General features: G+C 35.4%; 1 protein-coding gene across 1 annotated transcript in view; it reads left to right on the forward strand.

Annotated features, from left to right (window-relative positions):
• POT1 (protection of telomeres 1) overlaps positions 1-19,668 on the forward strand; it is a 124,422-nt gene that overhangs the window by 19,398 nt on the left and 85,356 nt on the right. The window contains exon 5 of the mRNA XM_043969290.1: positions 19,292-19,396. Within this exon, the coding sequence (XP_043825225.1) occupies positions 19,292-19,396 (105 nt within the window). The remainder of the gene's footprint in view (positions 1-19,291; positions 19,397-19,668) is intronic.

The following is a 19,668-nucleotide window of genomic DNA, read 5'->3' on the forward strand; positions in this document are numbered from 1 at the left end:
CCTTCATCAGATAATTTTGATACAAAGATTTTTTTTTCCCATTTGACAACTTCTTTTATCTTAGGTGAATTAATTTTGTTTATGAAGAAGCTTTTCAGTTTCATGTAATCAAAATTATCTATTTTATCTTTTATAATTGCTTCTATCCTTTGTTTGGTTAAGAAAATATATCCCACTGATAGCTGTGAGAGGCATGTGATCCATCCCCCAGTTGTACAAGTACCAATTTAGAGTCTAGTTCCTTTTGTTTTTTCCTAGAGCCTCTTCAAACTACACCCCTGGCTCCAAAACACACACACACACACACACACACACATGTGCACGCACTTGCACATGCCTATGCAGATCTTTTAAAAATCTCTTTAGGATCAGAATATTTGTTTTGCTTTCAGCTATTCTCTTTGTTATCTTCCCTTTTAACGCCACTTCCCACATTTTCTGATTTTTTTCTTTGTTGAGTTTCATGTATTTCAACAACATACCTTTTGTGTGTCCTGCAATCCTCCTTTGTTTAAGAGTGAAGTTCATCTAATGCCTGTGCCTCTGCCCTATTTCTTCCTCTGTGATTATGTGCTCTATTTCTCACAGAACTCAGTTTATTTAAAATAGTAATTTCTAGTCTGTTTCTTCCTCCATTCTACAGTTGAGTATTCTTTGCTTTCCTTTCTTCAAATTCTTAGAAGAGAACCACCTTCAGGGTCTCGGTTTTTCTTATTTAACTCCCTCATTAGAAGATGTTAATGTTCTGAAGGGACACCTTTCTTTTACTCCTGTTAAAATGTTAACAGCACATCATCACAGCCTCTTTGAATTGTTCAAATAAATGTATCTTAGGGGCAGCTAGGTGGCGCAGTGGATAGAGCACCGGCCCTGAAGTCAGGAGTACCTGAGTTCAAATCTGGCCTCAGACACTTAAAACTTACTAGCTGTGTGACCCTGGGCAAGTCACTTAACCCCAATTGCCTCACTAAAACAAAACAAAAAAAACAACAAATAAATGTATCTTGCCCTGTTTCTATGGACTCTTGTTTTCTATTTCAGATTTCCAATTAGTATCTGGTCTTTTCATCACAAATGATCAAAATCTTCTATTTCATTAAAAGTCTATTAACTGTGGACATGTATAACCTATATCTGATTGCTTACTGCCTCAAGGAGAAGGGAGGAAAGGGAGAAAAGGAGGGATAGAATTTGGAACGCAAAACATTAAATAAAAATGTTTATTATAAACAAATAAAGTAAAATAAAAGTATTCATGGTGTAAAAAAAAGTCTGTTAACAGAGTAATTTATTCTTGGTTGTAGCTGATTATCTCTTTTGCTTATTGGGATATCATATCCCAAAATTTCCTCTCATTTATAGTACAAGTTATATGTTCCTGACTGTGGTTCCTTGAAACTTGAATTGCTTTTTGGATATTTCCTGCAAAATTATCATCATCATTATCATTAGCAGTTCTGGATTTTGATTATGATATTAATAGGAGTTTTCCTTTGGGGCTCTTTTCAGATGAGGATTGGCAGATTTTGTCTTTACTTGGCCTTCTGTTCAGTTGTACTTTATGTAGATATTTTTCATTTATGATTTTTTATTTTTTTAAGTAATATACATTTTTACTTATAGTTTGAATTCCAATTTTTATCCTTCCTTACCTCCCTCCCCCCTCCCTGAGTGGGTAAGCAATCAGTTTATGGCTTATACATGTATGATTATGTAAAACATTACCATAGTAGTCATTTTGTAAAAGAGAACTTGAATAAAAGAAAAAAATTGTAAGAAAGTAAAAAAATAGCACGCTTTAGTCTGTGTTCCATCAATATCAGTTCATTCTTGAAGGTGGATAGTATGTTTCATCATAGTCCTTTGGGATTGTCTTGGATCATTGTATTGTTGAGAATAGTTAAGTCATCACAGTTCTTCTCAAACAGTATTGCTGTCCTCTGTGCTCAACATTCTCTTGGTTTTGCTCACTTCACTATACATCATTTATACAAGTCTTTTCCAGGCCATTCTGAAATCATCCTGCTTGTCATTTCTTATAGCACAATAATATTCCATCACCATCACCATCACCATTGTTTTTAGCCATTCCCCAAATGATAGATGTTCCTTTGTTTACAATTCTTAGCCATCACAAAAAGAGCTGCTATAAATATTATGGCACAAATAGGTCTTTTTCTCTTTGGTGATATCTTCGTGATATAAACCTAGCAGTGGTTATTGCTGGATCAAAGTGCAGTACAATTCCATAGCCCTTTGGGCATAGTTCCAAATTATTCTCCAGAATAGTTGGATCTTTTCACAACTCCACCAACATGGATTAGTGTCACAGCTCTCCCACATCCCCTCCAACATCCAATATTTTCCGTTTTTGTTATATTTGCTACTCTGATAAGTGAGGTAAAACCTCAGAGTTGTTTAATTTGCATTTTAATCTAGAGCATTTTTTCATATGTTTATAAATTGCTTTGATTTCTTTGTCTGAAAACTGCCTGTTTATATGCTTTGACCATTTAACAATTGGGGAATGACTTGTATTTTTATAAATTTGACTCAGTTCTCTATATAATTGAGAAACAAGGCCTTTAACAGAAATATTTTGTTTCAAAAATTATTTCCTAGTTTTCTGCTTCCTTGTAATCTTGGTTACACATACTTCCTTAAACTACAGTTTTGCAGGGTTGTTGTTTTTTTTTTTTAATTTTGGGATTCAGAGAGTTCAGTATCTCTCGACGTATTTTCAGGTGAGTTTTTTGTTTTGTTTTTGTTTTGGTTTTTGGTGAGGCAATTGGGGTTAAATGACTTGCCCAGGTCACACAGCTAGTAAGTGTCAAGTGTCTGAGGCCAGATTTTGAACTCCAAGTCCTTCTGAATCCAGGCCCACTGCTCTATCCACTGCGCCACCTAGCTGCCCCAAGTTATGTTTTGATAGAACATATCTTATGTATTCTTTTTTTTTCAGTCTCTTGATTGTGTGTTTATATTCTTTGCTATCTCTCGAGACATTGATTCTCTTTGATTCTTTCTAGTTTTCAGGAGTTTCTTACTTGGTTAATTTTACTATTTTATCTTGTAGGCTATTTTATTCTTTGAATTTTCTTTCAGAGGTTTTTTAATTTTTTGCTTCCTTATTTCTAGGTATCATTAACCCTTTCTTATTTGTGTAGGACTCGCATTGTACACTTAGATTTTTGATTCGTGAAGAGTAATTTCTTGTCCTCTCTGTTTCTTTCTCTGCTATATTCCTTTTTCCTTTCCTTTATGACTCTTAGTGACATTGAGTTTTGAGTGAATACTTGTATCTTCTCTCCCATCAGAATGCAAAAAACTTTATCTTTGTGTAATTTTCATTATTCAAACATAAATTTACTTTTAAAATATTTTTCTTTATTGCTCTATTTATATTTCACAGGTTCTGCTTAGTTCTGTTCTTTCCATTGGAAATGTTTGAAAGTTCTCTGTTTTGTTAAAAGTTCACTTTTTCACCTATAAGGTCATCATTTTTGCTGGAAAAGTTACACTTGGTTGTAAATCTATGTCTTTTGTTCTTTGTAATGTAATTTTCCAAGTCCTCTTCATTTTTATAGTGGAAGCCACCAGTTCTGTGATTCTGACTGTGCCTTCTCTGTACTTGGACTTCCTTCTGCTGGTAATATTTTCTCTTTTTCAGAAGCATTAGATTTCTATATGATGTTCCTGAAAGTTTCGATTTTTTTTCTTCATATTTTTCCAGAAATGAGTCTTTCTTTTTTCACTTTACCCTCTAGTTCTAATAGATCTGGGTAGTTTTCTTCTATGATATCATAAAATATCTAGGTATCTGTATGAAACATGGTATGCTAACTTGGAGTCTGGAAAGCCTGAGTTTAAATCCCTCTCAATTCACACTTAGCTTTTTGACCTCCGGGAAAGTCACTTAACTTCTCTCAAATTAGTTTTCCTGTTCTCAAAATGGGAATTAATAATAGCAACTAATTCACAAAATTGTTGGAGGGATCAAATGAGATGTTTGTGTAAAGGCAGAATGCTATAAGACCCTGAACCCCTCTCCCCAAAGGGAGAAGACCAAAGGTGAATGGGCAAACTCTATGGGACTCAAGTCTCTCTTTCCACACAGGAGAAAGTCAGAGGGGAGACTATGCCTATAAAGTCAAGTGTGTATTTTTATAAGCAGGTACATATGGCGCAAACAGCCTAATATAGGAATACTCAGCTCAGGGGAAAGCAGGGGGGTGGTTTATATATTTTCTAGCAAAGGGTGACAAGAAATGGGCTGATCTGGGAAGGAAATGAGGTGTGTTATGGGTGGAGAATTCTAGGCATGAGGGACACTGACTTCTTGGAATATTGAATAGTATAGAGTCCAAGGCTCCAAGATAAATGGGATGTCTCCAAGAGAAACTCAGGTTGGTTTGAGCTAAGCTAGTTTCAGGGTCACTGATTCTGCACTTCTAGCTGAGTTTACTCTTGGTTACTATAGGCAGCTAGGTGGTGCAGTGGATAGAGTAGTGGCCCTGAAGTTGGGAGGATGTGAATTCAAATCTCACCTCAGACACTTATTAGCTGTGTGACCCTGGGCAAGTCACTTAACCCCATTTGTCTTTAAAAACAAAAACCAAAAACTGGCCAGAGAAGCAGAGCCAAGATGGTGGAGAAAAGACTGTGACCTGCCTGAGCTGTCCGTAAAACCCCTCTGAATACCTTCAAATAACACCAAAAGACAATTCCTAGAGCAGTAGAACTCACAAAAGGACAGGGGAAATAATTTTCCAGCCAAAGACAACTTAGAAGGTTAGCCGGAAAGATCTGTCTCACCCAGGGGAGAATGGAGTGCTGTCTAATGCAGGTTGTGCCAGCATAGTCATAGCCAGCTCAAACCCAGCCCCAAACCAGGAGCAGGTCTTGAGAGCCACTGAATCAATAGCGGTTTCTGGAGCTTCTAGCCTACATATGGTTAAGGGGGTCGATCAGTTGGCCACAAGGAGATTACAGGGTCTCTTCGCAGGACTCTGTTGCTTTGCCCATACTTGGATCCAGGTTATAGTCCTGTGTGGCTCTCCCAGGGCAGGGAGGAGCACTAGCACACCAGAACTTGTGGCCACAGTGGAGCAGGGACTTTCTACAAAGTTTCAGGGCAGAAAAGCAGGCTTGTGGTCACAGAGCAGAGCACAGGCAAAGAGAGTAGGAAACACACCTCTCCTTAGATCATATCACCTTGGAAGAACTGAAAATTTACAAGTCCCTAGAAGTATCTCTGAAAACAGCTGCACAAAACCCCTGAAGCTTGAGACAGTGTATTCTCCACCCTGAAAGCAGAGCCCTACTTTAACAAAGAGTTAAAAGTCAAGAAATAGGCTGGGGAAATGAGCAAACAACAGAAAAAAAAAATCTGACTCTAGAAAGTTACTGTGGTGACAAGGAAGATCAAAACACTTCCTCAGAAGATAACAAAGTCAAAGCTCCTAAAGCCAAGGCCTCCAAGAAAAATACTAATTATTCTTAGACCATGGAAGAGCTCAGAAAGGACTTTGAAAATAAAGTAAGAAAGGTAGAGGGGAAAAAATGGGAAGAGAAATGAGAGTGATGCAAGAAAATTATGAAAAAAACAAAGCCAACAGCTTGGTAAAAGAGACACAAAAATACTGAAGAAAATAACTCCTTAAAAAACAGACTATGCCAAATGGTAAAAGTGGTACAAAAAGCTAGTGAGGAAAAAAATGCCTTGAAAAGCCAAATTAGCCAAATCTAAAAGGAAGAACAAAAGCTCACTGAAGAAAATAACCCCAAAATTAGGATTGAGCAAGTAGAATCTAATGACTTTATGAGAAATCAAGAAAAAATAAAAGAAAACCCAAAAGAATGAAAAAATAGAATGCAATGTGAAATATCTCATTGGAAAAATAACTGACTTGGAAAATAGGTCCAAGAAAGATAATTTGAACATTATTGGACTACCTGAAAGCCATGATCGATAAAAGAACCTAGGCATTATCTTCCAAGAAATTGTCGGGGAAAATTTCCCTGGTATTCTAGAACCAAAGGGTAAAATAGAAAATGAAAGAATCCACCAATAACCTCCTGAAAGAGTTCCAAAAATGAAAATTCCTAGGAATATTATAGCCAAATTCCAGAGCTCCCAGGTCAAGGAGAAAATATTGTACCAGCCAGAAAGAAACAGTTCAAGTATTGTAGAACCACAATCAGGATAACACAAGATTTAACAACTTCTGCATTAAAAGATTGGAAGGCTTGGAATATTATATTCCAGAGGGCAAAGGATACAACCGAGAAGCACCTACCCAGTAAAACTGAGTGTAATTCTTCATTAGAAAAGAGGCCTTTCAGTGAGAGGATTTTAAGAAATTGTTGATGAAAAGACCTGAACCGAATATAAAATTTGATTTTCAGATAAAAAATTCAAGAGAAGCATAAAAAGGTAAACAGGAAAATGAAATCATAAGGGATTTTAAAAGGTTAAACAGTTTACATTCCTTCATGGGAAGATGATACTTGTAATTCATAAACCTTTTTCATTATTAGGGCAGTTGGATGGAGCATACATAGACAGAAGGTACAGATGAGGATTGACTATGAGAGTATGATATCCATAAACAATAAAATTAAGGGGTGAGAGAAGAATGCACTGGGAGAAAGGGAAAGTGAGAGTGGAATGGGGGGTAAATTATCTCACATAATAGAAGCAAGAAAAAGCTTATATAGTGAACGGGAAGATGGGGGAGGTGCTGGGAAGTGAGTGAAGCTTACTTTCATCAGAATTGGCTCAAAGAGGGAATAACATACACACTCAATTGGGTATGGAAATCTATCTTACCCTGCAAGAAAATATGAGGGGAAGGGAATTGGCGGGGGGGTTGATAATAAAAGGGAGAGCAGATTGGGGGAGGAGGTAGTTAGAAGCAAAACATTTTTTGAGGAGGTACAGTGAAGGGAAATAGAGAATAGAATAAATGGCATGGGGAGGGAATAGGATAGAGAGAAATAAAGCAATAGTAACAAAATTTTTTTGAAGCAAATTTGTCTGATAAAGATCTCATTTCTCAAACATAGAAAACTGAGTTAAATTTATTAAAATAAAAGCCATTCCCCAATTGATAAATGATCAAAAGATATGAATAGTTTTTAGCTGAAAATAAAGCTATCTATAGTCATGTGAAAAAATGCTCCAGCTCACAATTGATTGGAAAGACATAAGTTAAAACAATTCTGGGGGCATACGTCATACCTAATGGACTGGATAATAGGACAGCAGAGGAAAATGACAAATATTGTCGGGGATATGGGGAAAATGAGGCATTAATGCACTGTTAGTGAAGTTGTAAATTGATTCAACCATTCTGTAGAGCAATTTCAAACTATGTCCAAAGGGCTATAAAACCATGCATACTCTTTGACCTAGCAATACCACTACTAGGTCTGCATCCAAAAAGAGATAAAAAAACAAAAAGGAAAAGGACCTATATATACAAAAACATTTATAGCAATCCTTTTCTGATGGCAAAGAATTGGAAATTGAGGGGACGTCCATCAACTGAGGAATAGCTGAGCAAATTGTGGTGTGTGATTATGATGAAATACTATTGGGCTATAAGAAATGAGCAGGATGCTCTCAGGAAAACCTGGAAAGACTTACATGAGCTGATACAGAATAAAGTGTACCATGTACAAAGTAATAGCAATATTGTAAGATGATCAAATGTGAATGACTTAGCTATTCTAAGCAACACAATGATCTAAGACAGCTCAAAAAGACTTATGATGAAAAATGCTATCTATGCTCTGAGAAAGAATTGATGGTGTCTGAATACAGAGTGAAGCATATTTTTTTAACTTTATTTTTCTTGAGTTTTTTGTCTGTTTCCTTTCCCAACATGACTAATATGGAAATGTTTTGCATGACTACACATGCATCACATATATTGAATTGCTTGCCTTCTCAAAGTGGGTGTGGGGAGGAAGGAAGGGAGAGAATTTGGAACACAAAGTTTTTTAAATGGATGTTAATTGTTTTTACATGTAATTGGGGAAAAATAAAATACTAAATTAAAAAAGAAAACTGGGGCAATCTCTACTTGTCCTGATATATATTTTTGCCACTGGACCCAGATGGGCTCTGGAGGACAGAGAGTGAGGTGGGTGACTTTGCACAGCCCTTTCTCACTTAAATCCAATTCACTACAAGTCATGACATTTCCCCTATGTCATGGTCCTCTTTGAGAACAAAGGACAAACAACAACAATAACAACTCTTGGTCACTGCAAAGGATTGCTGGTTTGTCAAGTTATTCTGTATCCTGAATGGTTGTTAGTCCCATACCACTCCCCTCTATTATCTGAATAATTGGGGAGCTCAAGCAAATTAAGGCAGCACATTCATTTCACATATGTGAAGTACTTTATACATCTTAAAACACCATATAAGTGCTATTATTTTCTAGTATTCAGGCTCTTTTATTTTGGTCACAAATTTTAGGTAGCCCAGTGATTCTTCAATTTTTTTTTCCTCCTGATTTGTTTCCCAGGTTAACTTTGTGTTCTACTTTTTCTTTATTTTGACTTCATTTTTTCATTCTTGTACTAAGATACTAATTCTTATTCATGGTCTCTTCTCTAGGACTCCCATGTCTTTTTCATTTCATCCTCTGTATATATTTTTTCATTTATGATATGATTTTTAAAATTCACTTTATTTCTTTAAGGAATTTTAAATGATCTTTTGGCTGTATTTTTTCTGAGGCTTTCCTTGTACATTTTGTGGAATTATACTCTTCTGTGTTTGTGTTTTGGACATCCTAGGCCTTTGTTTACTCGTTCTTTCAAACTTATTTTACAAGTCAAGGTTTTGTGTTCAGACCAGCTTCTATTTATTTCAGTAGAAAAAGTTGAGATCTTGCTTGATCCTGTTTTTTATTCTCTGAAGTCCTCCTACTTCTTTTCCCCTAGAACAGGAAACTGAATCAAAGGAAGCAGGGACCAAAGGAAGTTGCATCAGGAAAATTCTAGGCTTTTCACACATGGTTTAGGGAACATACCCCAAAGGTAAATCCAAAAAAAGTAGGAGTTATAATATTGCTATCACACAAAGTAATAACAAATTCACAACATTAAAAGAGATGAATGGGGCAGCTAGGTGGCGCAGTGGATAGAGCACTGGGCCTGGAGTCAGGAGGACCTGAGTTCAAATCCAGCCTCAGACACTTGACACTTACTAGCTGTGTGACCCTGGGCAAGTCACTTAACCCCAATTGCCTCACCAAAAAATAAATAAATAAATAAAAAGTAAAGAGATGAACAAGCAAGCTGAATTATGATGAAAGGAATCATTGACTACAACCCAATCCTTTAGCATCTAAATCCATAATAGAAACATTTAACTATATTAAAAAATGAAATATAAGAAGACATAGAAAGAGGTTTAATAGTGGTAGGAAGTTTTAATGTTTCTCAGCTTTGAATAAGGAAAGTATAGAATTGAACAAATTGTTCTAAATAAGTAGAGCTTAAAGACTTATAGCATCTTTGAAGTGGGACTCTTATAGAGTATTTATTTGTTTTATAAATATTAACTGACCATGTATGAGGTCACAGAGATATTGTAAACAAAGGTAACAGGGCAGAAATAGAAAAAAAAATCCTTTAATTAAATTTAATCAGAAGATTAATGAACTAAATATACACTTTAAAAACTGGAAAACCAACATGTAAACACACATAAAATAAGCTTGAAAGAGGAAATATTGGAAATTAGAGGAGAAGTCAACAAATTAGGAAACTAAGAAAAGACTATCAAAATGATAGCTGAAACTCAGTTGAAAAGACTAATAAAACTAATAAACCTCTAAAACAATTTTTATAAAAAAGCCATAAAATGTAATCAACAAAATAACAAAGAAATAAGGTAAAATCACAAAAAAATCAGAAAACATCAAAAGAATTATTAGAACTGACCATTCACAACAAATCCTACAAGGTAACATAACTGAGGACATCAGAGGAATAGGAGAATAGCATCAAGATTATAAAATACCCAAAGAAGAGCAAATAGAGGTTTTATAATGATATAATCTCAGTAAAATAGATTGAACCATATATGAAGGAACTGTCCAAGAAAAAAAAAAACCTACTGATCTTTTTTTTTCTGTTTAGAATTTTATTTTTCAAATTACATGTCAAAACAAATTTTGACATAGATTTTTTAAAACTTTGTGTTCCAACTTCTTTTTCCTCCCTCCCTTCCCACCTTCCACCCCAAGAACTTAAGCAATTCAATATAAGTCATATATGAGTAGTCATGCAAAACATCTCCACGTTAGCCAGATTGTGAAAGAAAACATACAAAAACAAAACCAGATTAAGGAACTATCAAAAAATTATGCTTCAACCTGTTTTCAGATACCATCAGGTCTTTCTCTGTAGATATACCATCAGGTCTTTCTCTGTAGATGGAGTGCAATTTTCATAAGTCCTTCAGAGTTATTGATTCATTGCATTGCTGAAAATAACCACATCCTTCACAGCAGATTGTCTTATACTTTTACTGTTATTTTATATACAGTACATTTCACTCTGCCTCAGTTCATATAGGTTTTTATAAGTTTTTCTGATAGCATCCTGTTCATCATAACTTTTATATAGTACCTTAAACTTGACAAAGAATTTTCTTCACAATAGCCCAGCAAAGTACCATACGTTTTACCATTATAATCAATCATGATAACTCTTTTCCTCCATCCTATTTCCTTCCCATGATATTTACTTTATTTTCTATTTTCTTTTACCCTATTCCTCCTCAAAAGTGTTTTGCTTCTGACTGCACCCTCCCCCACTCTGCCCTCCCTTCTTTCATCCTTCCCACCTTATCCCCTTCCCCTTCTACTTTTGGGCAGGCATTGTTTCATTTTTTTTTTTTTTTGTCTTTGTATCCCTAGTACCTATCATCTACCTGGCTTAAATTAGGTGCTTGTTAAGTGCTTGTTAATTAACTGAAACTCAGATCCTCTGACTCCATATTTGGTCTCCATTCCACTATATGGTATTGCCCAAAATTCCCACAATACATTTATTATTCGACATAGTAAAGGTAATTAAGTGGGGTACTGTAGATGAGTATTATACCAAAAGGTATTTTCATTAAGCAGGTTGTCTGCTACCTATTTAGGTTTGTGAATATTCCTGTTAAAGCAGGGATACTTCCTTTTCTAAGAGTCATAGAATGCACATGAGCAAAATTTTATTAGTCTGGGCTAGTACATAGAAATAGCTTCAATATACCAAACAGGATGTTGGAATAATATTGTTAAGGGCTAAAATTCTAGCTAAACTGTCTGAAATATCTAATGAGTGGTCGCCAATAAATTATAAGCTTTAGCAAGAGCTAGACTTTTAAGCATTTATTAAGGAGAATAAGAATTTGGTAAAGAGAGAGAAAGGCCTAGATTCCTATCTATTAAAGGGAGAGCACATTTCTAGCTCTGCTCTCCACCAGAGTCCGCAGGAAAGAGCGTCTGAGCCTGAGTGCTAGTCTCTTCCCTCCTCCTCCCACTAGCCTGCGTCACTTCCTGACGCCAAAGAAAAGACTCCTGGTCTTGCCCTCAAAGACCTTCGCTTCATGGGCAGAACTCTTCTACAGTAAGTCTCCAGCAGGTGGCGTTATTCCAATCGTTACAATATTGATTAAAGAAGATGTTAGAGGAAAGGCAGTAAACACTCAGACTTCCTGACACAATTACTCAAAAAAAATTCCAAACACAGCCAGAAAACAACTCCTGGAGCAGTAGAACCCACAACCCATGAAAAGACAGCTGAGATTATTTTCCAGCCAAAGACAGCTTGGAAATTTGGCAGGAGGGTGAGGTAGGCTGGGAATGGAGTCCAGCCCTGCAATTGTGCTGATAAAGACCCAACGCCAGGCAGGTCATACTGGAGAAAAATACCCCCGAGCCTCCGAATCAGCTGCAGTGCCAGCGTCTTCTGGAACTAAGCTCACAGTCTAGTGTGTGGGGAGAGTCTATGGGGATATATGCAGTAGCGGGGGGGGGGGGTTGTTTGGATGTCCTACCCCAAAAGGGAACCAGGAAGAAACCTTGAAGGGTGGCAGCCCAGGTGGGGGAGGGGTATAGGCTCATCAGAGCTAACAACCAACAGCACACAAAGTTTTGCTGCCTGGTTAATTGGCATGCTGGCCTGGGGTTATATATGGACCAGAAAAAGGCCAGGCCAGTGAAGAAACTGCTCTTCATTAAGTCATAACACCTGGGACCCCCTGAAACGTGGGACAGTATACCTGGAAGCAGGAACCCACACTAAGAAGGATATAAAGTCAAGTAAGAGATGGGCAAGATGAGTAGGCAGAGAAAGTTGTGAACCATAGAAAGCTTCTTTAGTGACGGGGAAGATCGAGGGGCACCCTCAGAAGAGGATAGCAATGTCAGGGCCCCTACATCTAAAGCTTCCAAGAAAAATATTAATTGGTCTTAGGCCATAGAGATGCTCAAAAAGACTTTGAAGGTAAAATTAGAGAGGTAGAGGTAAAAATGGAAAGAGAAATGAGGGTGATGCAGGAAAGTCATGTGAAAAAAGTCAACAGTTTGAAAAGCCAAATAGAAAAGGAGATACAGAAGCTCTCTGATGAAAATAATTGCCTAAGAATTAGGATTGAATAAATGCAAGCTAGTGACTTTATGAGAAACCAAGACACAATAAAGCAAATCCAAATGAATAAAGAAATAGAGGGTGGGGCAGCTAGATGGCACAGTGGATAAAGCAATGGCCTTGGAGTCAAGAGTACCTGAGTTCAAATCCAGCCTCAGACACTTAACACTTACTAGCTGTGTGACCCTGGGCAAGTCGCTTAACCCCAATTGCCTCACTTAAAAAAAAAAGAAATAGAGGGCAATGTGAAATATCACCTTGGAAAAAGTGCTGACCTGGAAAATAGATTCAGGAGAGATAATTTGAAAATTATTGGTTTACTTGGAAACCATGATCAAAATAAGAGCTTAGACATCATCTTCCAAGAGATTGTCAGGGAAAATTGCCCTGATATTCTAGAAACAGAAGGTAAAATAGAAATTGAAAGAATCCACTGATCACCTCCTGAAAGAGATCCCAAAAGGAAAACTTCCAGGAATATTATAGACAAATTCCAGAGCTCCCAGGTCAAAGAGAAAATATTGCAAGCAGCCAGAAACCTGCTGATCTCGATGGAATCACAGTAGAGTTCTATTAAACTTTTTTTAATAGTATTTTTTCCAATTAAATATAAAGAGATTTTGAATTCTAAACTTTTCTCCTTCCCTTCCTTCCCTCTCACCTTCCACAGCCAGCAAGGTTATACATTACAGTTAAACATATTTCCACATTAGTCATGTTATGAGAGAAGAATCAGAAAAAAAAGGGAAAAAAAAACACAAAGAAAAAACAAAATTAAAAAACATCAAAAGTGAAAATAGTACGCTTCAGTCTCCATTCAGACTCTATGGTTCTTTTTTTCTGAATGTGGAGAGCATTGTCCATCATGAATCTTTTGGCATTGTCATTGTATTGCTGAGAAGAGCTAAGGCTATCAAAGTTGATCACCACACAATGTTATTATGGTATAAAATATTCTCTTGGTTCTGCTCATTTCACTCAGCATCAGTTCATATGAGTCTTCCCAGGTTTTTCTGATATCTGCCTGCTAATCATTTCTTATAGCACAATAGTATTCCATTATGTTCATATACCACAACTTGTTTAGCCATTTCCCAACTGTTGGGCATTCCCTCAATTCCCAATTCTTTGCCACCACAGCAAGAACAGCTTTAAATATTTTTGTACTGTGGGTCCTTTTCCATTTTTAATGATCTCTTTGGAATGTAGACCTACTACTGGTATTCCTGAGTCAAAGGGTATGCATAGTTTCATAGCCTTTTGGGCATGGTTCCAAATTGTTCTTCAGAATGGGTGGATCAGTTCACAACTCCATTAGAAATGCATTAGTGTTTCAGTTTTCCCACATCTCCAACATTTAACATTTCCCTTTTTGTTCCCTCCATATTAGCCAATTGAATAGGTATGAGGTGGTACCTCAGAGTAGTTTTAATTTGCATTTCTCTAATCAGTAGTGATTGAGAACATTTTTTCCTATGACTGTAAATAGCTTTAATTTCTTCATCTGAGAGCTGCCTGTTCATATCCTTTGGCCATTTCTCAATTGGGGAATGACTTGTATTCTTATAAATTTGATTCAGTTCTCTGTATATTTTGGAATGAGACCTTTTATCAGAAACACTGTATATAAAAATTATTTCCCAGCTCTCTGCTTTCCTTCCAATCTTGGTTACATTGGTTTTATTTGTGTAAAACCTTTTAAATTTATGTTAAACTTTTAAACAACAGTTGCTACCAGCTACCTAAATCAGGTGAGGATAGGTACAGAAGGTATACAACTATCAACCAATATTATTAATGAACATTGAGAGGCACTTAGGTGGCACAGTAGATAGAGCACCGGCCCTGGAGTCAGGAGGACCTGAGTTCAAATCCAGCCCCAGACACTTGACACTTACTAGCTGTGTGACTCTGGGCAAGTCACTTAACCCTAATTGCCTCACCAATAAAATAAAATAAAATAAAATAAAATGAACATTGAAGAAAACTTTTTAAATAATTTATGTCAGAGCACAGAAATTCATTTCAGTAATCATTCAACATGACCAGGTTTACAGATAGTTCAGCATTCAAAAAAAAGTCAATACAATTAATCGTATCAAAACAAAAACATCAAAAAACACGTTTATCTCAATGGATACAGAAAAAGCCTTTGGCAAACTACAAATTGGAAAAGGTAAAACTGGAAATTAAACAATTAGGTGAAACTGTAAAGCAACTTGGCAGAAATTAGTTTTAGACCAACATCTTATACCAGCTTCCACAATATACTCTAAAGGAACATGTGGTCTTAATACTGAAGATCATTGCATAATAGTAATTCATATACTTCTCATAGCTATGGGAAGTTAGTTTTCCTAACCAAACAGGAGATTGAGTTAACTACAGAATATAAAATGTAAAACTGTGATTACATTAAGCTGAAAAGCTTCTGGAAAAACAAAATTAATGTACCTAGGATAAGAAATTAATTTGGCAAATTTCTTTGATAAGAATTTAGTATCTAAGACATATATAAACTGTTAAGGGTTAAAATTCTAGCTAAACTGTCTAAACTATTTAATGAGTGGTCGCCAATAAATTATAAGCCTTAGCAAGAGTTAGACTTTTAAGCATTTATTAAGGAGAATAAGAATTTGGTAAAGAGAGAGAGAAAGGCCTAGATTCCTATCTATTAAAGGGAGAGCACATTTCTAGCTCCCTTCTCCGCCAGCGTCCTCAGGAAAGAGCCCTCCGTCTCCTCCTTCCTCCTCCCACTAGTCCGCGTCACTTCCTGATACCAAAGAAAAGACTCCTGGTCTTGCCCTCAAAGACCTTCGCTTCATGGGCAGAACTCTTCTACAGTTAGTATCCAGCAGGTGGCATTATTCCAATCGTTACAAAACACATATGTATATATATTAAAATGAATTATACATGTATAAATATCATTTTTTTGTCTTTAAAATTTTGTTTTCTACAATGGCTCTCTGGGAGGCATTGGAGGAACTTTTGGTAATTAAAAAATAAAAGATATAAAAAACTTATTAAAAGAAAACAAGAAAAGCAAATTTTATATAATAGGGCTCAGTTTGTAGATCTTCTGGTATGTAAGGGCAATTTTGCTCTTTGCTAAATTTTAAATAAAATAATTTTAAAACCTCCCAAGTTTGCACTGAAAAAAATATTTTTCACTCTTACTTGAAGAGCCTTCACTTTTAACTTTTTTTTTTTTTATCCCCTTCATTCTCTGAGCTTTTAGGATTGAGTGTCTTTTGTGGTGTTTTGGGGATTTATTTGAGATGATTTCTTTTTGGGATTCTTGAAATTACTATGAGGGTTGCAAAAATTAGAAAAAGATTCTATAGTGTCTTAAAGATGTTATAAGTATTGAATAAAGACATTCATTCAGCTGAATTTGTAATTAATCTCTTTCACCTTCTTACATTTTGGCAAAGTCACTTGAAAATACTGTATACTGTGATTATGGGAAATTTATAAAATCAGCAAAACAAATGTAAGATACTTCACATTAACATTTCACCTAAAGCTGACATGTGAAAAGTGTTCTTAAGTTTAAATAGACTTTAAACAGGTACTCATTAAAATAAAATAGAAGTGTACCAGTTAATTAGTGCTTGTCAAATAACCAAGGGTGTTAAAAGTGGCAAGTCAAGCTTTTGCACCCCCCCTCCCTTTTTTCTTTCCTTTTTTTTTTTTTGGGATAATAGGGGTGGGATGAACATGTAAGTGGAATAAAAGGCACAATTTATTTTATCTTCATTATGGTTTAAACTGATTTTATGTTGAATTAGAATCTTAATAGGCTATTCAGTATAAATTGTATTATGGGAAGTTTTAAGGAATCTATTGTCTCTGTAGTCCTGCAATTAGTTTTCCACAGAGTTGTTTAGTCATTTCAGTTGTGTCCAACTTGTTATGACCCCATTTGTGGTTTTCTTGGCAAAGATATTGGAGTGGTTTGCCCTTCTCCAGCTCATTTTCCAGGTAAGGAAACTGAAGCAAACAGGGTTAAGTAACATGCTCAGGGTCACACAGCTAGTGCCAGAGCCCAGATTTGAACTCAGGAAGATGACTCTTCCTGACTCCAGCCTTGGTACTTTATCCCCTTTTGCAACTTAGCTGTCCCTCAAAGGGGAGTAAATCATTTAAATTAGGAATATAAATAATACACACACACACACACACACTCCTGAGATCAATATACTTAGATTTATATTTGAAACCTTTAGAATCAGAAGTCATCAGCAACATTTTAACAAAAAGGAAGTTTTTTTGTTCATGTTTGACTGATTACTGTATTTAAACATGTTTTAAATTTTTAATTTTGAACTTAACAAACACCAAAGAATTGAACCTTTCCGTATGAAGAACAGAAAAAGGTTATGTATGAATGTGATTCTTTATTATATAAACTTTTAAAAAAATGTATTCAATAAATTCAGTATATTCCTTTCAAAACTGTTCTGCTTGACCATTTCCTTCTGAGCTTACTTCTGTTCTTAGTATTAAAACAAACTTAAATTGTTTTTGATTTCTTATTCTTTTGAGGGAGGCAGCGTTATCAGATAGCTCTCTATTCCTACCTAAGTCTCCTCCAATCCAGCCCCCTGCAAAAAAACGCTCCAAAAGCCCAACCATAATCTTTGTAACAAGTATAATCAAGGAAGACAAGTCTATTCTTTTGTCATTCCAAAAATATATTTCATTTGACATCTTGAATCCACCACCCTGAAGTCAGAATGAAGGTATTCCTTATCAGTCTTTCGGAGTTATAGTTGATCATTTCATTTGTCATTGTTCTTAGATCTTTCAAAGTTGTTTCTCATTACAATGTTATCATATATTTTATTCTCCTGGATTTGTTAACTTCTTTCCTCTCTCAGTTTATATTAACCTTCCCAGGTTTCTCTTTTTCCCTTTCATCATTTAATATGATGTGATAATATTTCATTACATTCATATATTATAAATTATTTAGCTATTCTCTTTTTAGCAGACACCCATTTTCTTTACAGTTCTCTGTTACAACAAAAAATAATTCTATAAATATGTTCATTTTTTTCCTGTGTGGATCATTTTTTGGTGTTTAAAAAAAATTTGTCAGTTTTTTTCCCTTTTTTAAGATGGTCTTAAATCATTCATTTTCTCTGTCTCCATTCCCCTTCTTTCCCCACCCCTCCCCTCCTTTGTCCCAGCCCCCAAGGTTTGACACTTAGGAAGGTGGTCTTTACATTATAGACAGATTACCAGACTAAAGATTGAGAAGAGGGGCAGCTAGGTGGTGCAGTGGACGAAGCACCGGCCTTGGATCCAGGAGGACCTAAGTTCAAATCCAGACTCAGACACTTGACACTTACTACTTGTGTTACCCTGGGCAAGTCACTTAACCCTGATTACCCCATTAAAAAAAAAAAAAAGATTGAGAAGAAACACAGTTTCTCATTCCATTTCTGGCTCTAAGCCATTTGTTTCACTTGGAGTTACTATATATCTCTGGAATTTAATTTTGTCACCTATAAAATAAGGGATTAAATCAATATGATCCTTAAGGTCTCTCCCATCTCAAAATTTCTGTGAGTTTCTGAGATAAAATAGTTGTTTAAGCATCAGTGTTCATATGTGAATTCAGACTTATATTTCCTAATGTTTTGATTTTAACTCAGTTCATTTTGTAATAATATTTATTCAACAACATACTTCTCTTGCCTTTTTCAAGGGATGGTTTGTCTTTAATATAAATCCTATATGAAATTCTTAATAGTGTTTTATAGTCTAATCATCTGTTAGTTTATTTTGTTTTTCATTCACACAAAGGTTTTCAGATTAACACTTTTTTAACCTTTCCCTGTTGCTCCCCCTTCCCAATTTTATAAATAAAATTTTCATGAGTTTTCTAGTAATTTAATGAATTTTTAACATGTCCTTAAATCAGTACAAGAAAGCTATTAACAAATTTAGCGTTGAATAGAGAAGTTGAAACCTTTAAAGAACTTTAAACTTTAAAGAGGATGTTGGTAACTTATTGGTGCTGAATCAGGTTGTTATGCTAACAATGATAATGACAATGAGATATTACATTTTTAACAATCATAAAACTTAAAGTTAGATGAGACCTTAGAAGTCATCTCAACTACCCATGTATTTTAAAGGTGAACTGAGAACCTGGCTCTTGAACAAGTTAAATGACTTGACCAAAGTGAGATAGACCACAACTGCAGACCTTAAATTTGGTCCCAGGTCTTCAGACTTCAAATTCAATAGTCATTCAGGTATACCAAGATTCTTTTTAGCTTTTAGATGTTTTATATTGAAAATATTTCCCCCCCAAGGTTTATTTTTTATTCTGTTTTTTTTTCTTTTGTCACCAAAGAACAATTCTTATTTCTTAAAGTCATATGTCATCAAATAAACACATGAACAAATCATAGGTATGTGCTGTTTGCTTCTCTCTCTCTCTCTCTCTCTCTCTCTTTGGTCTTCTTTTAAAACAAGAAATTTGTATACAATCATAACGACTCATCCAAATCGTAGGGTTTTTTCAAAATGTATTTTGGAGGTATGTGTGTGTATTTCTTTTTTTAGAAATCATGTTTTTCCCCCTTTGCTTTCCACCCAATAGGACACTATTGTAGTGACCGGATTTGTTTTAGAGGAGTCTTCCTCTTCAAGTGAACATAAGAACTGCTTGCAATTGAAAATGCCTTCAAATGAATCTACTGCATATGTGAGTATACAAAATTTCTGCATTGCTTATGTTATATTTAGTAATTAACAAAAACAGCATTGAATAGAAATAGAATTGCCACAACTCCAAGTCATGTATTCTAAGCTTTTTGGAAAATTTTTTCTTGTCTTCATTATGAAAACTAAACATTGTTTAGTGATTGGATGAGAAGATCATAGTTAATTTAAAACTGATAGCTGTCCTTTCCATTTAACTGCAAATTTTATGTCTTCCAGTTTTATTTATAACAAGATTATCAGTGTAATTATTAG

This window comes from Dromiciops gliroides, chromosome 5 (assembly GCF_019393635.1).
Source record: "Dromiciops gliroides isolate mDroGli1 chromosome 5, mDroGli1.pri, whole genome shotgun sequence".
Lineage (NCBI taxonomy): Eukaryota > Metazoa > Chordata > Mammalia > Microbiotheria > Microbiotheriidae > Dromiciops > Dromiciops gliroides.